The following is a 20,487-nucleotide window of genomic DNA, read 5'->3' on the forward strand; positions in this document are numbered from 1 at the left end:
AGATTGGGGATTGTGTATGTCCTAGTCAGCACTATGGTCCTAGTGCTCAGAAGTATACCTAGCACTTAGTAGCTACTTAAATGTTTCGATGAATGAATGTTTATATAAAAATGGGATCAGAATGTACATGTGTTAAGTGCTCAGGAGAGAAAGGTAAGATATACATCCCTGAACTTAGATTGCTGGCAGTCTAGGGGAGGGTGTAAAATGAAATGTTAATGACACAAAGTATAAGTGCTGAGATGGGGATACAAAGCTTAAGGGAGCCCCGTAGCAGGAGTAGCTATCCAGATTGGGAGGGGAAGAAAAGGCTTTCTGAAAGAATGACAATCGAAGCATTTTGTAACCTTCTAATTTTTATGTCAGTTTTTTCATCTATAATGTAGTTTATAATGGCTAGGTAGTGTTTTATAATATGTAACCATCAGAGTTTAATCAGTCCCCTGTTATTAGACATTTAGGAGCATTCCCTGTTGTGTTGTTTTAAATAATACTGTCATGGATATCTTTATATAATCTTCAATTATTTTCTTAGCTAATTTTTACTTGGAAGTGGAATTTCTGGGTCTGAGGATTAGAAATATTTTTTAAGACTTTTGACACGTATCATGAAATTGCCCTTCAGAAAGTTGTACCAGTTTATACTTCCAGCAGCAGTAGTTGAGAATGACCAGAAACTGCACACTTTGCCAACTTGATAGGAAAAAATGATATTTCATGGCTTACTTTGCCTTTGTTGATTTGCCTGTATGTATCATAGTAATTCATAGGCTTACAGCAAAATATGCCTAGCTTAAATTTAAATTTTATGATGATAACTGAACAGAAGGATCTATGTTGTTACATAGATTTCAGGATCATATTTAGCTATCGTATAATGTTTCATACCATTGCTATATCATGATTTATTTAACCATTCTGTTTTTTTTGGATGTGTGAATTATTTCTGATTTTTCTCCATTATCAGTAATATACTGCTTTGAAAAATGGATACCTTCAATTTTATTCTTTTCTTCAATCCAGAGTATTATTATATTTTAAGATCTCTGTCTCATTTGTTTTCTAAACACGTGAGTTGTAATAGCAAATTCAGAGAAATTGAGGATAGGCTGTTTAATGAGATCGAGTACCTTAAGAAGCTTGTATGTTGACACTTGTCCTAGCAACTAACTTCTTTTTAATTATTGTGGCCAGAAACACCAGATGAAAATGGTAAAACCCAGAGAGCTGATGATTTTGTCTTGAAGAAAATAAAGAAGAAAAAGAAAAAGAAACACCGAGAAGACATGCGAGGAAGACGCCTTAAAATGTACAATAAGGAAGTACAAACCGTCTGTGCTGGCCTGACCCGCATCAGTAAAGAAATTCTCACCCAAGGACAAATAAATAGCACTTCAGGACTTAGTAAGGAGTCCTTCAGGTATCTGAAAGATGAACAGCTGTGCCGATTAAATTTGGGTATGCAAGAATATCGGGTACCCCAGGGAGTACAAACACCTTTTATGACTCACCAGGAACATTCTATTCGTAGAAATTTCTTAAAAACAGGTACTAAATTTAGCAACTTTATTCATGAGGAACACCAGTCCAATGGTGGTGCTCTTGTCCTTCATGCTTACATGGATGAACTCTCATTTTTGTCTCCAATGGAGATGGAGAGATTTTCTGAGGAGTTTCTTGCTTTGACATTCAGTGAAAATGAGAAAAATGCTGCTTACTATGCTTTAGCAATAGTGCATGGAGCGGCTGCTTATCTCCCAGACTTCTTGGACTACTTTGCTTTTAATTTCCCCAACACTCCAGTGAAAATGGAAATTCTGGGCAAGAAAGATATTGAAACAACCACCATTTCAAATTTTCACACTCAGGTAAGATAAAAATTGTTGTTAAAATTATTTAGTAAATATGATTCTAAACAGAATTAACCTCATTCTGTCACACAGCACATACCAGCACATTTTTGATAACAAATTTATGGTAATAAAGGTGCTTCAAATTGTTTGTCTCTTCCTCTAATTGAAAAATCTTAATTACTGAGTTCGGGTGGGGCTTCTTATTTACTGGAAGGAATGCTTTATACATGTTATGCATCATTACAAATCTTTATGGAAAACTAGCTTGAAAACTTACCTGGTCTTTCACAAATCAGGTAATGTTAGTATGGAGGATGTGATTGAGATCTGTTAGTCTCAGGATAACTTTAGTTAAGATTTGCTTTTATATCATAATAAAACACGTGAGGGCATGGGCCTGTTTATATGCCAGGTTTTTGGGGTTTTTAATATCTCTTTCAGTAACTTGTTGGCAGTCCATCCCAGAAATATACCCCATTTATGTGACTTGGAAGTGTCATTAGGAAGACCACCATAGCCTCTGCTCCTTCTGCCTATACATTGTTGTAGGTGAAGACATTTTTTGAAGCCTTGCATGGGCAGCTAGGCTTAAGTCAGCAGGGAAACGTCTGCTTCTTAACCAGTGGTTTTAACCAAACATTTTTTTCAGTGAAGTTAATTTAGGGAATAAGAAGTTAATAACGTGTCCTAGTTTTTTTCTTACTTGCTTTTCTCATAAGAATTGAATGTAAATGGTCAGCTATAAGTTTCTGCAGTATATATTATAAATTCAACTTTAGTGGAGACTTTCAGTTTTTAAACTTTTATGATTATATGTTCTGTTTTTTCAGGTCTAGTAATTTGCTGCCATTCTTTTCCCTTAATTTTTTTTTTTTAGATAAATAGATTGTTGCCGTAATAAGACTCTCAGCTGCCTGAATTATAGTGGTTTCAAGCCACTTAGATTTATTTGAAACCTCCTCTAACTTGAATCTTTTTAGTGAGTCTTACCATCTTTGCCTCCAATGAGGGGAGTATCCAGTTTAGATTTATGAGCTTCAGAATTTCTCTAATTGGAGTTCTCTCTGCAGTAGAGAGAGCAGGAGCAGCCAATGTGGAGAGGTCGCACAAGATGGGGCTGCCCAAGATGTTGGAACACCATGTGCAATAAAGGGCTTCGTCTTGGATTTTGGCCTTGTTACCACAACCAGGTACCGAAGTGCTGACTTTTGTAGTAGATTTTCTTTTTTCATTTTCATTTTTTTTTTTTAAGTTTTGCCCTTTGAAGGTCAAGGAATCCTATTTTTATAAATATTGCAGATGAGACAGAAAACATTTCTCCTGATATAGTCCATAATCCCCATAAGTTCCCTATTTAACAAGGAAAGATATTGCTGAGAGCAGAATCAACATGCTCTATCATTTTTTTAGTTTAGAAAAATGCAGCAAATTTTCTCTTTTGATAGACCAACAAGCATTTCTGAGAAATAAGCCAGAAATTTGGGGGAAAACTGTCCCAGTTTTGTAAGGGTGACTTTTTAACATTCATATTAGTTAAAGTGGATCAAATTTGTATGTCAACAGACAGTATCCAGTCTAAATAGTTAATAAAAGAAAATATCTTGAAATATTCCCTGCTGATTTTTGTCCTCCAATGAATTTTTTAAAATGGAGCTGAAATTTAAATGACTGTACCAACAACTTACCTTGATACTTACTTTGAGATTTAAAAAATAACCGCTTTTTAAGATCATTTCAGATTATGATTAAATTAGATATTAAACACTTCAACTACATAAGAATATTGAGGACTGTTGAATGAGTCCTGTGCTCTGGTGGTCCTGGAACGTAATTTTATTTATGAATTTTCGGTCATTAGAGAAGAGTATGGTGTGGATATGGGAGGTTGGATTAGCCCACTAAACTTTTAAGTTTGCAACTTTAGCAGATGTTGGGATAGAAGTTAACACAGTAGTTGAAATTTATTTAGCACTTCATGGTTTATAGAAATGCTTTCACATTCATATCTGAATATTTGAAACAACCTAGTGGGTAGGTAGGTAAGCAATTTTATCTGTGTTTCCCATGGGAAGAAACTGAGGCTGGGAGATGTTCATTGTTTGTTATCCAAGGTCATACAGCTAGTAAGTAGAAGAGTCCAGATGCAAACCCAGGCCACCTGAACAATGTTCACATCATTTTACCATGGAGAAGAGATTAGTGCTTTTATTTGTCTAACCCTGTGGTCAGTGAAATTAAAGTATCTCCGTGTGAAACAGCATGCAAAAGGCTTTGTTTCTAATATTTTTAACAAATCCCTTTAGATCGTTGGGAATTAAACAAATACCTAGGGCAGTTTGGACTTACGTGTGAAGTCTTTTGACATTTTGTGAAGTTCTGTTAAACCTAGAAATAAAGTCAAATAAATTTTTTATTGCTTTAGAGACATAGTTATTGGAAGTTATTTATAGTTTGAATATGTAGCCATAATAATTATTTGTGACTATATTTCAAGATAGTTTATTCAGCAAGCACTTACTGAGAACCTACCATGTACTGGGCACTGTGTTCTTAAAAGGACTAATTGATGAGCTCAGTCTAGTGGGGGAGATGAGTAAACCAGCAATTATGATACAGAGTACTATTTGAGTAGAGGTATGCATAGGGAAAACCCTGTAATAGAGGGGGCCCTGTCTGTGTTACCTAATGCAGACCTGAGGTAATTCGAAAAGGCATGTTAAGCCATGTGATGCTTGAGTACAATCTTGAAAGCATGTTAATACTTAACTTGGTAAGAACATTTTAAGTGAATAACAGCCTATGCAAATACACAGAGGCATTTGAGAATGTGTCACTTAGAGGGAGCTACAAATAGGTTGACATGGCAAGAGTATGCACTGACTGTTAAGGGATGGAAGGAGTTGAGACCAGAGAGAGAGAGACATGATTGGGATTGTGAAGAGCCTTAGATGACATGCTTTTAAAAAGTTAGTACTTTTTCCTAAAGATAATTGGGAATCATTGGTGAATTTTAATAGGGAAATGCTTGCTATCCATTTATGTTTGCAAAGATTACATAATAGTGTGGAGGATGGAATTGGTGGTGCAGGATGTGAGATTGGAAGCAAGAATACCAGTTAGTTACAATAGTAACCATGTCATAAATGCTCCACGTCCAAACTGGTACTGACATTAGAGAGAAAAGAAAGAAATTTGAGAAATAATTAAAAGGTTGAGATTTAACCAGTCTTGGTGAGAGAGAGAGATAGTCTTCAGATGTGATTTGGACAAATGGGTGGATGGTGATGCTGGTCAAAGCCAATACAGGGTTGAAAAAGCTGGTTTCTAGGGCTAGAGGGTGTTGATGAGTTCAGTTTGAGATATTTTGAGTTGAAGGTACCTGTGGGAATTTACAGTTAGAAATAACTGTTAGAAGGCTGGGCATGGTGTCTCACATCTGTAATCCCAGCAGTTTGGAGGCCGAGGTGAACAGATTGCTTGAGATCAGGAGTTTTGAGACCAGCCTTGGTCAAAGTGGTGAAACCCCATTTCTACTAAAAATTCAAAAATTAGCTGGACATGGTGGCGGGCGCCTGTAATCCCAGCTGCTCGGGATGCTGGTGTGAACCTGGGAGGTGGAGGTTGCAGTGAGCCAAGATTGCGCCACTCACTCCAGCCTGGGTGACAGAGCAAGTCTCAATAAAGAAAAAAAGAAAAAAAAAAGAACTCTTAGGAATTGAATGTATGGATCCAAGTTTGAGAGATGTGTCTAGGTTGGAGATGTAGAAGTTGAACCCATTAATGCAGGAGATGCAGAGATGCAGAAGATGGAACCAGCAGTAGCAGTGGAAAAGAGATGAAACTAAGGGTGGAATCTTGTGATGCACCCACAAGTAAGTATGATGAACATGGGAAAAGACCAAAAAGAAAGGCAGGCAGAAGAAAGACTAGAAGTTTTCTACATTTTAAGAATGAAGTTTGTATTTCACCCATATGAAGGATCCAGTAAGTAAGGATGGGAAAATGGTAGGTTTATCAATTAGGAATTGAATTGGAGACATTATCAAGATTAGTGTTTTGCAAACTGTGGACAGCTAAATACTATTGTAAATTATGCCTTTTCTTTAGAACCTTGCTACTAAAAGTTTGCTCTATGTATAAATTTGGCACCACCAGGGAGCTTGCTAGGAATGTAGACTGGGCTCTTACCCAGATTTTCTGAATCAGAATCTGCATTTTTAAAAGGTGATTCATATGCACATTAAACTTTGAGAAGCTTTAGAACTCAGCTCCTCTAAGCAGGAGAAAGTAAAATGTAGATTATGTGCAAGAAAAAACTTCTGTTATTTTTATATTTTTAAATTATTGTGGTGGCTAAAGCTAGGATCCACATATAGGGTTTTCTTTTAACATTCTAGAAAACTCAAATGTTCTAATACCAGAGCAGAAAAATTTATATGTCCATTGAAACAGTAAGCTGATCCTTGTTTGATTACTTAACTCTCAGCAGTTGATACAGGATAACTTTATAAAGTTGAGTTTCCTTCCTTCCTCCCTTCCCCTTCCCCTCCCTTCCCTTCCTTTCCTTCTCCTTTCTTTGATGGGGTCTCGCTCTGTGGCCCAGGCTGAAGTGTGATCATGAAGTGTGATCATGGCTCACTGAGGCCTTGAACTCCTAGGCTCTAGTAGTCTTTCTACTGTTTCTTACTCCACTGTACCCCAGTACATAAACTTTAGGAAGTGGTGGAACTCAACTTGTTCTTTGCTTTCAGGTGCTATTTCCAGTGCCTCAGCCTCCTGAGTAGAGTAGCTAGGACTACGGGTGTGTACTATTACAATTGGCTAATTTTAAAATTTTTTTATAGAGCCAGAGTCTCACTATGTCATCTAGGCCAGTCTTGAGCTCCTGGCCTCAACGGATTCTCCTGCTTTGGCCTCCTAGCGTGTTCGGATTACAGGTGTGAGCACTAGCTTTGCTTATAGTCTGCATTTTCTGGGATGCTGATGTTGCTAGTAAATGGACCACCAAGGCCATATAGGTCTCAAAATCTATACATAAATTGCAAACGCAAATAATAACAAACACTAAAAATACAGTGAAGTTAAAAGGGAATTGTTTTCAATATCACCTCTGAGATCTTCTGGCAACTAAGTAATTGAAGGATGTACATGGAGAGGAGTGTGTGCTATGTGTTTGCTGGGGGGAGGGGAGATTGGCAAATCTGCATGTTTTAAGTATCTTTTCCAAAAATTTTCATATATAATTTTGAGGTTTCACTGAGAATCAAAGCTTTTTAACTTTAGGTAGCTTTATTTCTTATATTACTTTTATTACTCTATAAAATGATAATGTTCTGTAGCATTGGTGTGTACAATTTTAGTGTCTACGGTTCCAGAGAAAAACAAAAAATGTTATTCCCTTGTTGTGTGTTGGGACAAGGCCTTATATGGGCTTGTTATATGCACTCTGATCTTTGATTGATTAACATTTTATAATGAATTGGTAATACTAATAAGAATAGAACTAGTAGAGTAGTATATAGCTTGGGAAATAGCTGAGAAACCCTTAAGGAACTGTGTGCATTATTAGTGTGTTATAGAAAAGGAGAAATAATCATTTTAAGTAGCAGGTTTTATAAAATAAAATGGCATAAATACAAATGGTAGGCTTGATTCTTTTTTTTTTTCTCTTATTTTAAGTACTCACTTTGACCTAGTCACACTGTTTTTTCACTATATATTTTAAAGTAGGAATGCCTTTCTATTCACAAGGCACAAGGTTAGGAAGATTGCTGGCTAGCTTTTTCCTTTCTGTGTTTTAAAAAGTCAGCTTGAATAGGCTTCTTCCTGAAATGTGAGTTCTGTGGAATAATCCACACCTGCTCTCAACCCCCATACACAGGGTTTTCCACATAGTGCTTTTTTAGCTTGGTGTTCTCCTGAGTTATTAACAGATTTATAATTGTCCTTTGTAGAAGCTCTATGTATTGGGGACACAGTTGAGCTTACTTAATTCAGAAATTCATACAGGATAACTGTGAAGTTGAGTTTCTAATTTAAACACTACATATGTATTGACAGCAGTATATATATTCACAGATAATTGTTTAACATTTTATAGATATTTTAAATATATTAAATTTTATGCAAAACTAACTACAATTTTTTTTAATAGGCGTATTTCTCTTTGATGCCACATCCTTCTCCCCTCCCCACTTTGCCTTCTGATTTTACCAAAGGCTGCGTTTTTCCTGTTGGCGTTATGTCTCCTGCTTCCATGGCAGCTTTAGTTTTTTCTGTTCTTTGGTCTCGTACTTACCTCCCTCCAGTCTTCCCAATACTGTTTCTTCCTCCACTGTGCTCCAGTACATAAACTCTGGAAAGTGGTAGAATTCAACTTGTTCTTTGTTTTCAGGTGCTATTTCCAGGCCAGAGTTTCCCAAACTTGCCAGATCCTAAGAATAATTTGGGGTTGCTAGTTCAAATATACATTAGACTCTCAGGTTCCTCTTCTGGAAATTTTGGTTCATGAGGTCTGGAGTGAGGCATGAAATAAGTACCTTGACTGACTTGATTCCTATGATCAGGCAAGTTTAAGAAACACTGTTTTAAACCATATACCATCTACCATTATTCTAGTTCCTTTCATTTGACCTGTAGATAGCATCTTTTTAGAATTTCAGAGCATCATAAACTAAGAGATACTCTTATCTGACCTCTACAAAGTGCAAATTTTTAAAAATCATGTTTTGATTGGCCATCACTGGGGACTTTGTCTCTTCATAACATTTTATAATGCTTCCCATTGGGTTGTAAACATTGCCTGGGAAGCCTACTTCTTTTCTTTGGTTAGCTTGTTTACCTATTCTTCATAAATACATTTAAACTTTATCTGTATACATCTTTTCCTCATTCTCTCCTGTTACAGTAGAGAAGATATTCTGTCTCCTCCTCAAAGGCTAATTTGTCAGGCTAATTTGTCTACTTGTGTTATGAATACCATCCCTTAGCCTGCTAAGGTTTTTAAAAAACGTTTGTCAAATATACACAAAATTTACCATTTTAACCATTTTAAAGTGTATAATTCTGTGGCATTGGGTGTATATATTGTTCTATTACCACTACCGTTTCCAGAACTTTTTCCTCATACCAAACAGAAACTCTATACCCATTAGCTTAGGATCTTTGATGTCAGTTACCCGCTACTACCCCTCCAACCTTTCCCTTCTCCGTTCCCACTCCCCACATAACTAAAAGTATCAAATATATTAAGCGAATTTCTGCTTCGTGTCTTTCCCCTCCCCTTTTTTTTTTCTAAATAAACTTTTCCTTTCTCCCTAGAAGTAAATCTTTATTCTGAATTTGTGGCTTATCATGTCGTTTTATCTTTTAACATTTTACTAATACCAAATGAACATAAAAATAATATTTGTACCTTTGTATTTTAAAACTACAGTGTATTGTGTGTATCATTCTGTAGGTTATTTTTGTTCAACATTGTTTTTGAAGATTATTTTGATACATGTAATTCTACATTAATTTTAACCATTATATTTGGTATTTTGTTGGGCAACTGTATCTCTGTTTTTGAACACTTTGCTTTTCCTCTGCTCTCAAAGAACAACAATCAACACAGAAGACTTCTTTGTCCAAATGTGGGAGATTTTTCCCCCACAGCAAGCAAGCAATCAGTTCTTCAGCAGACACCAGCTGGGTGTCATACAATTCAATTCCGACACTACCCAGAGTCAGTTTTGGATCCCAGATAGAGGGCTCAGTCCCCAGGATTGACCCCTCCTTCCCACCAGTCACAAGTCCAGGCCTCTGGAACTTCTGACCAACTGGCTTCAAGTTGGGGTTCCCACGATCCCCTCTTTGAGTTCAGTGGATTTGCTAGAGTAGCTCAGAGAACTCAGGGAAATACTTATGTTTATGGGTTTAGTGTGATGGATATGTTAAAGGGTGCAAATAAACAGCCATATGAAGAGATAACACAGGGCATGGTCTGGAAGGGTCCCGAGCACAGGAGCTTCTTTCCCCGTAGAGTTGGGGTGTGCCACCCTCCCAGCAAGTGTATGAGTTCCTGTTCATCTTCCTGTCTGCTTCCACATGTTCAGCTATCCAGATGCTCTCTGAACCTCTTCAGTTTTTATGAAGCCTTTGTTAAGTAGGCTTGATTGATTAAGCCAGTGGCCGTTGGTGGTCAGCTTGACCTTTAGCACCCCTCCCTGGAGGTGGGGGTAGGGCTGACCGTCCCAACCCTCTAATTGTACCTTTATTTTTCAGGTGATCAGCCCCGCTCTAAACCTGTCAGTCAATATTAGCATACAAAAATAGAGCTATTTGGAGATAACAAGTTTAGGGGCCCTATCTCAGGAAATAGGGATGAAGACCAGATACATATTGCACAATATCACACTCACTATTTATTCTCCTATTCTTGGACATTGAGGTTGTTTACAGTTTTATAATATTATGGTGTTACAGTAAGCATTTGTGTAAATGTCTTTTTTTGGGTCGGGGTCGGGGCAAGGTACAGGGTCTTCCTGTGTTTTCCAGGTTGATGTCAAACTCCTGGCCAAGGGATCTTCCTGTTTTGATAGGTCTTTTTATCCACGCATGTATCCTGGGGTTTCTATTTGTCCTTTCTCCTGTCTGGCATTCCATGACTCTTGCCTGAATTCAGTAGCTCAATCCTCACATCCGAAAAATTTTTCTTTAACTGTAACATTTGATTGATAGGTCATTTTTCTTAGCTTTATAAAGGCATTGCTTCAGTGCCTTTAAACTTACAGTGTTGCTGTTGAGAAATCCGATGCCATAATGATTCCTGATCTTTTTTAGGTGTTCTGCTTTTTTCTCTCTGGAAGCTTTCAGAATTTCTACTATAGAAATGTCTGAGTACCAAGGATAATGTGCCTTGAGATGGATCATTTTTCTTTAAAAAAATTACTATGAAATATTTCAGACGCAGATATAAAGAATAATAACAATCACTCTGGCCCAAGAAATAAAACATCATCAGTGCAGTTGAACCCTACCCCCCACCACCCTTTCTTATGTGGAAATCCATCCTTTATGGAGTTTTTTCTTGTATTACTTGTTAACTTTCTTTCTTAGTTTTCATTTTTTTTCTGAAACTTTTATTAATTGTATATTAGGCCTCCCGATTGAACCTCAATTTTCTTATCTTTCCTATTATATTTTTCATTGTCTTTTTTACTGCTTTCTGGGGGTAGATTTAACTAGCTTCTTAATGTTGATTAATGTCAGCTGTAATGTTTTCAGTTTGAGAGCTTGTTCTTCTCTGTTCCTTTTTAAATAACTTCCTATTGTTTCATGGATACAATACCCTTTTTCATCTCTCTGATACTAATTACACTTGTTTTTAAGTTTTCTTTTATACTCTTAAGTTGTTCAAGTTCTTTTTTATTTTTATTTTAGTCTTCTGTTTATGTTTTCATCAAACATGGTGATCTGTTCATATTGAAACATGAGTTGTTATAAAACATTAGAAACTCTGTGAACACATGGGTGGGATTTGTCGATTGAAGACTGGATAGGGAATGTGGTCATATTGTGAGAAAAGCTCTAAATATTAGTGTTTAAAGATATTGTTTCTTGGGCCTTTAGTTTCTACAGCTAAAAATCTACCACATTTTTGTCAGGGGATGGAGTAGGTTATACACCTGTCTGCTAGAATTCTTGGAAGGAGGTAGGCGATTGCATTGTTAAATAACTGGGATTTTGCTTAATTCCCTGCTTGCAGTATAATGGTTCTCTCCCATACTTGTGCCTTGTAGCCTTGTGTCTGTAGTCATTTGGTTCACTTTCACCACAAATAAGGTGAGGAAAAAGGAGCATGGGATAGGAAGGTAGAATGTAAGTGGAAGGGTCTCACTGACTCAAGCAGATTTTAAACCCACCTTTTTTGTTTTTAGTTGCATGCTTTGTTCTTGCCTTCTATAAAAGTTAGCCAGAGTTCTCAGTTTACAAATTTCCCTGTACATTTTTCACCTTCCAAAAACATTTTGATAGCTTGTATCTGTAGATTTTACTTCTGTTCTCTTTGATTATCTGGGATTTATAGCCTTGCTATTTTATTCTCACTTGAGTGGGATTTTGATAAGGAATAGAAAAAAATCATACATCCAGTCTACCATGTTTAAACAGCAGTCCTCTTCACCTTTTCATCTTTATCAGATTCTTCCTATTAGTGTTGAAACATGATCACACAAAAGAGGACTTAAATGGAAAGATATATTACTGTGTTCCTGGGGAAGAAGAATCAATATCAGAATGACAGTTTCTCCTAAGTTATAAATTGAACACAATCCTAATAAAATAGAAATAGTTGTTTTTTGAAACAACCAAGCAGATATTGAAGTTTATATGCAAAAATAAGTAGGCAAGAACAGCCAGAAAAGAAAAAGTAATGATGGAGGAGTGCCTTACCTGGTACCAATATATTCTAAAGATTTAATTATTAAATCAGTGTAATTAGTTTATGAGCTCTGTTCAGCAAGACCGAAAATTTAGAAATAGACTACAGGCACTCACCACCACGCCCGGCTAATTTTTTGTATTTTTTTTAGTAGAGATAGGGTTTCACCATGTTGCCCAGGCTGGTCTTGAACTCCTGGGCTCAAGTGATCCGCCTGCTTTGGCCTCCCAAAGTGCTGGGATTACAGGTGTGTGCCACTGCACCCGGCCCCTAAACAATGGCTTAAAACAGCACAAATTTAGTTTCTTACAGTTCTGAAGGCTCTGAGGGAAAAAAATGAAGTTTTTGCCTTTTTTAGCTTTTTGTGTCTTATATTTCCTAGCTTGTGGCCCCTTCCTCCATCTTCAAAGTATATTACCCCAGGCTATGCTTCTATCATCACATCGCCTTCTCAAATATCTCTCTGCCTCAGTCTTACAAAGACACATGTTATTACATTTAAGCCCACCTGGATAATCCAGGAGACTCTCCCCATCTCAGGATCCTTAATTTATTCACATCTGCAGAGTCCCTTTTGCCATAAGGTAACATTCACAGATTCTAGGGATTAGGTTCTAGGGGTTAGGTTCTTTGGAAGCCATTTTTCAACCTATCACATACTTCCAGCTAATCATGTCCAAAACAGTGAAACCTGATCCTCCTCCAGAAGAGAGAATAGTTGCTGTGTCAGGTTCCGAAGTACAGAACCTGGTAGTCATCTTTGATACTTCTTTCTCTTATCTATCATATCCAATCTTTGTCCACATCTTGACAATTTTATCTCCTGTATAATTTTCAGATCTCTTTTTTTTCTTTTAAAAATAAGTCCCTATTTAAAATCAAGTTATTAGCTTAGCCTAACATTTCTTATTTGGCATATTATAGAATACTCCTAGCTGATCTCTTTACTTTTTGTGCCCCTCTGAGAAAACTAAACAAACGAAAAACCAAAGGCAAATTGGGTAACTTTCCTTCTCTTCAGATCCTTTAGTGACTTTCCAGAATCCTTGATGTGATCTTCTAGGCTCTCCATAATCCAGCCACAGCTGATTTTTCCAGTCTCATCTTTATTTTTCTCTTCTGCTTTCTGTGTTTATTATCATTAGCTTTCTTTTAGATCTTGGAAAGGGCAATGCTTAAGAGATTTTGTTTCCCTCTGAACTTGTTCTTCAGATTTGAGCTCAATGTTACTTCAAGGAATACTTTATTCCCCGAATCAGGATCTCATGTTCTTTTTCATAGTGTCATACATCTTACATTCTGAAGATCACAGTTTATAATTAAATGTTTATTTAGATTAGTGTCTGCCTCTCCTTACTAGACTGTAAGCTTCAAGTGGCCAGGAATAGGTCTGGTTTGCTATACCTGTGTTGAGGACAGTGGCATAAAATATATGTTTATGTGCTACGTAGTGACGTTTCAGTCAATGACAGACTGCATATGTAATGCTGATTCCATAAGATTATAATGGAGCTGAAAAATTCCTATCACTTACTATATTTCCTATACCTTTTATCATTATTTTAGAGCATACTTCTACTTATTAAAAAAAAGTTAACTGTAAAACAGCCTCAGACAGATCTTTCAGGAGATATTACAGAAGAAGGCTTTGTTATCATAGCAGATGATAGCTCCGTGAGTGTTATTGCCCCTGAAGACTTTTCAGCAGGACAAGTTGTGGAGATGAAAGACAGTGATATTAATCATTCCGACCCTGTTGTAGGCATAGGCCAATGTGTGCATTTGTATCTTTGTTTTTAACAAAAAAGGTTTAAAAAAAGTAAAAAAAAGTTTTTAAGTAGAAAATACCTTACAGAATAAGGACATAAAGAAAGTATTTTTGTATAGCTGTACAATGTGTTTTAAACTATGTGTTATTACAAGAGTCAAAGAATTAAAAAACTCATAAAGTTTATAAAAATTACAGTAAGCTAAAGTTAATTACTGAAGGAAGAAAAATTTTAAAAATCAGTGCAACCTAAGTGTACACTGTTGATAAAGTCTACAGTAGTGTACAGCAGTGTCCTAGGCCTTCACATTCACTCACCACTCACCACTCACTGACCCAGAACAACTTCCTATTCTGCAAGCATGGGAAGTTAAATGTGTTTAGATACATAAAAACTTACCATTGTGTTTCAGGTATCTACGGCAGGGGTCCTCAACTGTACTGGTCCGCCAGTACTAGTCTGTGGCCTGTTAAAAACCTGGCTGCAGCAAGCTATAATAGCATTGCTGCTTGAGCTCTACCTCCTGTCAGATAACCTGCAGCATTCGATTCTCATAGGAGTGTGAACTCTGTTGTGAACTGTGCATGTGAGGGATCTAGGTTGCACACTTCTTATGAGAATATGACTAATGCCTGATGATCTGAGGTGGGTCAGTTTCATCCAGAACCATGCCCGCCAACTCCCCACCCTTTTCCGTGGAAAAATTGTCTTTCACAAAACCGGTCCCTCATGCCAAAAAGGTTGGAGATCACTGGACTACAGTATTCAGTACAATAACATGCTGTAAGTTTTGTAGCCTAGGAGCAATAGGCTATGTCATATAGCCTAGGTGTGTAGTAGACTATACCACTTAGATTTGTGTAAGTACAATCTGTGATGTTCTCAACCACAAATTGCCTAATGACATTTCTCAGAATGTATTTCTGTCATTAGGTGACACATGACTGTACAATAAACTTGTGGTAAATGAATGACACCTGCTTTCCTGTAACTCATGTTACAGGCCTCCAAGTATTTGAAGACTGTGTCCCTCCTTTAATCTTTTCAAGTTAAATACTTTTGAAATACTTTTGATTTCTTGCATTCTTCCTCCATTTTGTATGGTTTGCAAGTCCCTAGTCACTTTAAATGTTCTATTTTGGGTGTGCCCTAGTTATAGATATTTTTTAGCCCAGATCGGGAGATCACACCCCAGATGATATCTCTGTGCAATGCAGAATATTGCCTCCCTCATTACAAAGTATACAAGATATAGGCTAAAAAACCATAACAATGAGGACCAATGTGCAGTAGCTAGAACAAAAGTTTGTCTCTTGTTTAGCAGTCCAGAGGTAAGCAACTCTGTTCCTTGTTGTCATCCAGGATCCTAGTTTCCTTCTGTCTTTAATTTTTGTCATTCCTACTGGTGTTGTCATGTGCATGGTTGAGACTAGCTCTTAACCACTCTGTGTTGCAGCCCTCAAAAGAGAAAAAGGAAGTGGAGGGCAAGCCACTTATAAAGGTATGCCTTGAAGATTGCATATGTAACTTATGTGACTGTCTCATTGGCCCAAACTTAGGCACAGGCCGCATTTAGCTGTCAGGGAGCCTAGCTCATTGGCCATATGCCCAGGAAATTTTCTTACTAAAAAGAAGGAATAGTTTGCTTGTTTGGCATTAGTTTCCTACAGTTGGTGAATGTTTTTTTGTTTTATTTATTTTTTTCTCTCTTTTTTTTTCTTGTCAGCCTTTTCAGGTTGAAAGTTGGTGCATGTTGAATTTGTGGTCATAACTGCTGTTCATTGTTATGCTGTTAATTATTTAAATGTACCACAAACATTTGCATTTATTAAATTTTTAAATGCAAGTGATAGACTGGTAATCAGCAGTTCTTCTTCTCCCCCTCCTTTTTTTTTCTTTTTGCCAGAGTTTGTGGTTGGTTACTTCATTTCTAGCCTTAACATACAGAAATTCAACAAATATTTGTGACTACATACCAGGCACTTTGTATTACAGATATATAATATTGAATAATACAGATTGTTCTCTTTCACAAAGCTTGTATTCAAACATATTGCTTGATTTCTTTTGTGAGTGGTTTAAATTGGAGGTTGGCAAACTTTTTCTATTAAGGACCGGATAGTATTTTCTGCCCTGTGGCCTAAAATTTATGTAAATAATTCAAACAACCCAATAACAACAACAACAACGAAATAATCTGATTTAAAAGTGGGCAAAAGACCTAAATAGACATTCTGAAATTTGAAGACATAAAACAGGTATATGAAAAAATGTTCAACATAATTCATCATCAGGGAAATGGAAGTCAGAACTACAATTAGATATCACCTCACCCCACTTCTGGCTGTTAACAAAAAGACAAAAAATAAATGCTGGTGAGGATATGGAAAAAGGAGAACTTTTATGCAGTTAATGTCAATCTAAATTAGTACAGCCATTATGGTCAACAGTGTGGAGGTTCCTTAAAAAATTAAAAATAGAACGACCATGTGACCAAGCAATTCCACTTCTTGGTATATGTCCAACTCAAGGAAATTTAATCAGTATGTTGAAGATCTGCATTTCCATGTTTATTGCAGCACTATTCGTAACAGCCAGTTTGTTTTTCTTAAAAAACAGTTGTCCTTGACCATTTTTTGAAATGTTATTCTTACATCATTTTAATTGCATTACTTCTTACCTCATCCTTTCACAATTTCGTTAGCTAAGTCTTCCTCCTGTCTGTCAAATATCTGTTTTCCTTTAAGTGCAGTTCTTGGTTCTGTCTCTCTCTATTCTTTCTCTCAAGTCTTAGTCACTTAAAAAATTATATGTTATAGACAATTTCCAAATCTATGCATCTATTCCTTATCTTTTTTGATCTAGTTATAACTCCAAATCTAACCTAAAATCTGTAAATGTTATGTACTTTCGTTCTTTGAGCTTGAAACCTTATTTTGAGTCATTTTATACCGTCAAGGAAATATAGGAGTTGTAAAGGTGGACAATAACATGTGAAAACTTGTGGAGGCAGCAGAAATTATTTAGAATTTGCAAAATGTATATTTAGAATGTGGCAAATGTGGAGAATGTGGCAAATCTTGGTCTGTTATTCCCTTGGAATAATAGATCAGGAGGGGCTTTGTCTTCCTTAAAAAGGATTTTCTAGTTTGATGCTATAGGTAATATGGAGCTACTAAAGGATTTAAAATGGGAAGGTTGAATGATAAGATGTTTTTTCCTAGCTTACTTGTAGCAGTATGTAGGATGGCTCTTGGGGATAGGAATCCTGAAGCAAGGGTACTGGTTAAGAGGTTTTACAATTAGGTGAGAAATGATAATTTCCTGAATTAAGGCAGTGGTACTGCAGATTTAGTTAGAAGGATAGATTTTGATTTAAGTGATGAGGAAGAGGGATTTATCAATTCCTGATTTAGGACCTGAGAAAATGAATATTATTAACTGGCGAAGTACATACAGAAGGAGAAAAAGAAGGTTTGGGAGGGGAAGGGAACCTTACAAAAAAATGAGCTCTGTTCTGTAGGTATTAAATTTGAGGGTGTCTGTGGGCTGCCCAGGAGGCATTTGTATGTTAAGATCTGAATCTGAGGCAGAGTTTTAAGTTAGAGATGTAGATATGGAATGTAGTAGGGTACAGGTGGTAGTTAAATCTGTAGTATAATTGAAACCACCCACAGATAATATGTTGAATGAAAACTGGGCCAACTCTGCAACAACCACGTTTTGGAGAGGAGGAAGCCTGGAAAGGGAAATCAAGAAAGCAGGTGATTGAAAAGCATTCCTTGAATTTGGCTGTGAAGAGGTCATCAGTGATTTGTTTCAGGGGAGTGGTATGGGCAGAAGCCTGATTGCAGTGATATGAGATGTGAATAAAAGGTGAGGTGAGGCAGTAGAGACAGGTAATACAGACTAGTATTACAGAAGTAGGGTTCTTATGTGAAAAAGGTATATGTATCTTGGTGCTTTTGATGGCAAGTTGCAGGATAGTCAATTTTAAAATGGGCTTAAATGATGAAAGAGATTTATTGGCCTATGGAATGGAAAAGTCTAGAGGTGGGATTGATAGTTTGAATGTTTCAGGCCTGGGGTTTGCAGGCAGGGCTGGTGGAAGGACTGGGATAGAGGATGAGAGTGTGTTTATGAGAGAGGGATAAACCTTGAGGTTTAAAAGGCTAGATATGGAAGCAGCTGAAAGAAGGAGGGGACTGATACTGAGAAAAAAACGTAGGTCACAGAAAGCTAGAGGTCTAATTTCATGTAAGTAAAGGAATGAAAACAGGAAGGTTGTGGTTTACTAATAAGGGCTTTCTCTAGCTAGGCTTAGTTAGCTACAGTTATCCAAATAGGCTTTATACATTGCAGCTTTCAAAATGCAGTCCTAGTATTTTGTAGCATAGTTGTTTACTTGATGGCTCTTCTGCCAGGAAATAAAAATTGAACATTGTTAATTCTTTGTCACTCATGGATACAACATTGGTACTCACACAAAGGTGTGAACGTGAAGATCCTCATAAGATGAGAAGCTTTTCTTTGTGTATATATGAAAATAAACATGTTGGTCTTGGCGAAATTATGAGGTCGCTATATTTTGTGGTCATACCCTCTCCTTGTCTTCTGTTGCTCCCGCCTTCCTCTTTTTTAGGTTTCCTTTTTATTCTCTTTACAAATAGGAAAAGATGCTTCATATTTATTCATGTCGCATGTTGATTATTCTAGGTGTTTACCTTTCTAAGTTGTCTTCAAGTTCAGTGCTGTTGAGTTTAGTGGTATTTGAATTAGGTAAACTTGGAGTGGTGTGATATAAGAATATTAATTCAGTCTCACTTTGTGTGCAAAATTTAAAGTAATATGAATTCCTTCAAGTTAATAATGCATTGAGTTGTATAATCTCAGGCCAAGTAAATTGAAAACTGCCACATGGCAGTGTACCTCTTTAGGATTGGTCTTGAGTTTTGGCTGCTTTAAATTATGATAGGTCTTAAGAGTCACTTCTGGCTGGGAAAAAGATTTTAAAAAGATTATGATAGGTCTTTAGGACATTTGTCCCGTAAAATGCCTGTATAGAGTGAAACCCTTTCTTAGTAAAGGAATTTCTGAGACTGGGAATAGTTGGGAGAGGTGTTTTGGGGAGGCTGATATTTCTTTCTTTTTTTTCTGAGACGGAGTCTTGCCCTGTCGCCCAGGCTGGAGTGCAGTGGCACGATTTTGGCTCAATGAAACTCTGCCTCCCGTGTTCAAGCAGTTCTCTGCCTCAGCCTCCCGAGTAGCTGGGACTACAGGCATGCACCACCACGCCTGGCTAATTTTTGTATTTTTAATAGAGACGGGATTTCACCATCTTGGCCAGGCTGGTCTTGAACTCCTGACATCATGATACACCTGCTTTGGCCTCCCAAAGTGCTGGGATTACAGGCATGCACCACCGTGCCTGGCCGAGACTGATAATTTCTTATTACCCCTAAAAGCATATGATTCCTAGAAATGTTGCTGAAGGTTAAATCTACTTTAGTTGTTTTAGAATGCTTAGAAAGGTTAGAATAATGATTTAAAAAGACTTACCTTTCTTCCCCTTCCTTATCTCTATATCCCATGATGAGCCTTTGTTCCATGCTGCCACCCCTGGCTTTTTATGGCATGATGATCATACGAAACTTATGGAAAGTAATTCATATGAATATATATAAGGTAATTCTGGCCTGGGTGGCTGTTGCTTAAGAATCATCTAAAGTAATCTTTGGGGGGAGGATTTGTAAGGAATTAAAAAATCCCTACCCCTGCTATTTGAGAACAAGATCTACGGCCCTTTTTTTCTGTGTATATATGTGTGGGTGATGTTAAATTGTCTATGGAAAAAAATTGATTCTAAAAATGCTGCTAAAGAACAAATGGTGAAGAATTGTGGTAAGATATCCTAGATGGTCATTTATGTAGACTGTTTCCTATTAAGGCAAAATAGGTGGTATTTGAAACGTGACAGTAGCTTCTTTAAATTTTTTTTTAATGTTCAATGAAGAGCCATTTTATATAAAGGTACAGCTATATGTTAGGCTTTTAAATTTAATCTGCATTTTAACAGAGGTAGAAAATGCTAGGTAACTGATCTGAAGTGGAAATTCTGGTTAAATACAGCATTTCTAGTCTAGTCCATTGCTATGTACAGGATCCGTCTCTCTATTCTTGAGAAACTCTAAATTGGAGATTACATAAGATAAGAACATACATAAAATGACTAGAGGAATAGTATCAGATTGTATGGAATTAATGATAGATTCCATTCAAATGCTAGATAGGATGCTCTGGGCTACATATTTATATAGGATATGTCCTACATTCACTGGAGAGTTGATATAGAGAAAATGTATGTTGCTCGTAGGTAACATTAGACTTCAGAGAAGGGAGAGATCGTGGAGTGTGACCAGAAAGACTTCTGGAAAAAAAGAGC

General features: G+C 36.8%; 1 protein-coding gene across 1 annotated transcript in view; it reads left to right on the forward strand.

Moving 5' to 3' along the window:
- RSBN1 (round spermatid basic protein 1) overlaps positions 1-20,487 on the forward strand; it is a 48,258-nt gene that overhangs the window by 14,366 nt on the left and 13,405 nt on the right. Inside the window, exon 2 of the mRNA XM_024231921.2 lies at positions 1,195-1,868. Coding sequence (XP_024087689.1) covers positions 1,195-1,868 — 674 coding nt within the window. The remainder of the gene's footprint in view (positions 1-1,194; positions 1,869-20,487) is intronic.

The sequence above is a fragment of the Pongo abelii genome, chromosome 1 (genome assembly GCF_028885655.2).
Source record: "Pongo abelii isolate AG06213 chromosome 1, NHGRI_mPonAbe1-v2.0_pri, whole genome shotgun sequence".
Taxonomy (NCBI): domain Eukaryota; kingdom Metazoa; phylum Chordata; class Mammalia; order Primates; family Hominidae; genus Pongo; species Pongo abelii.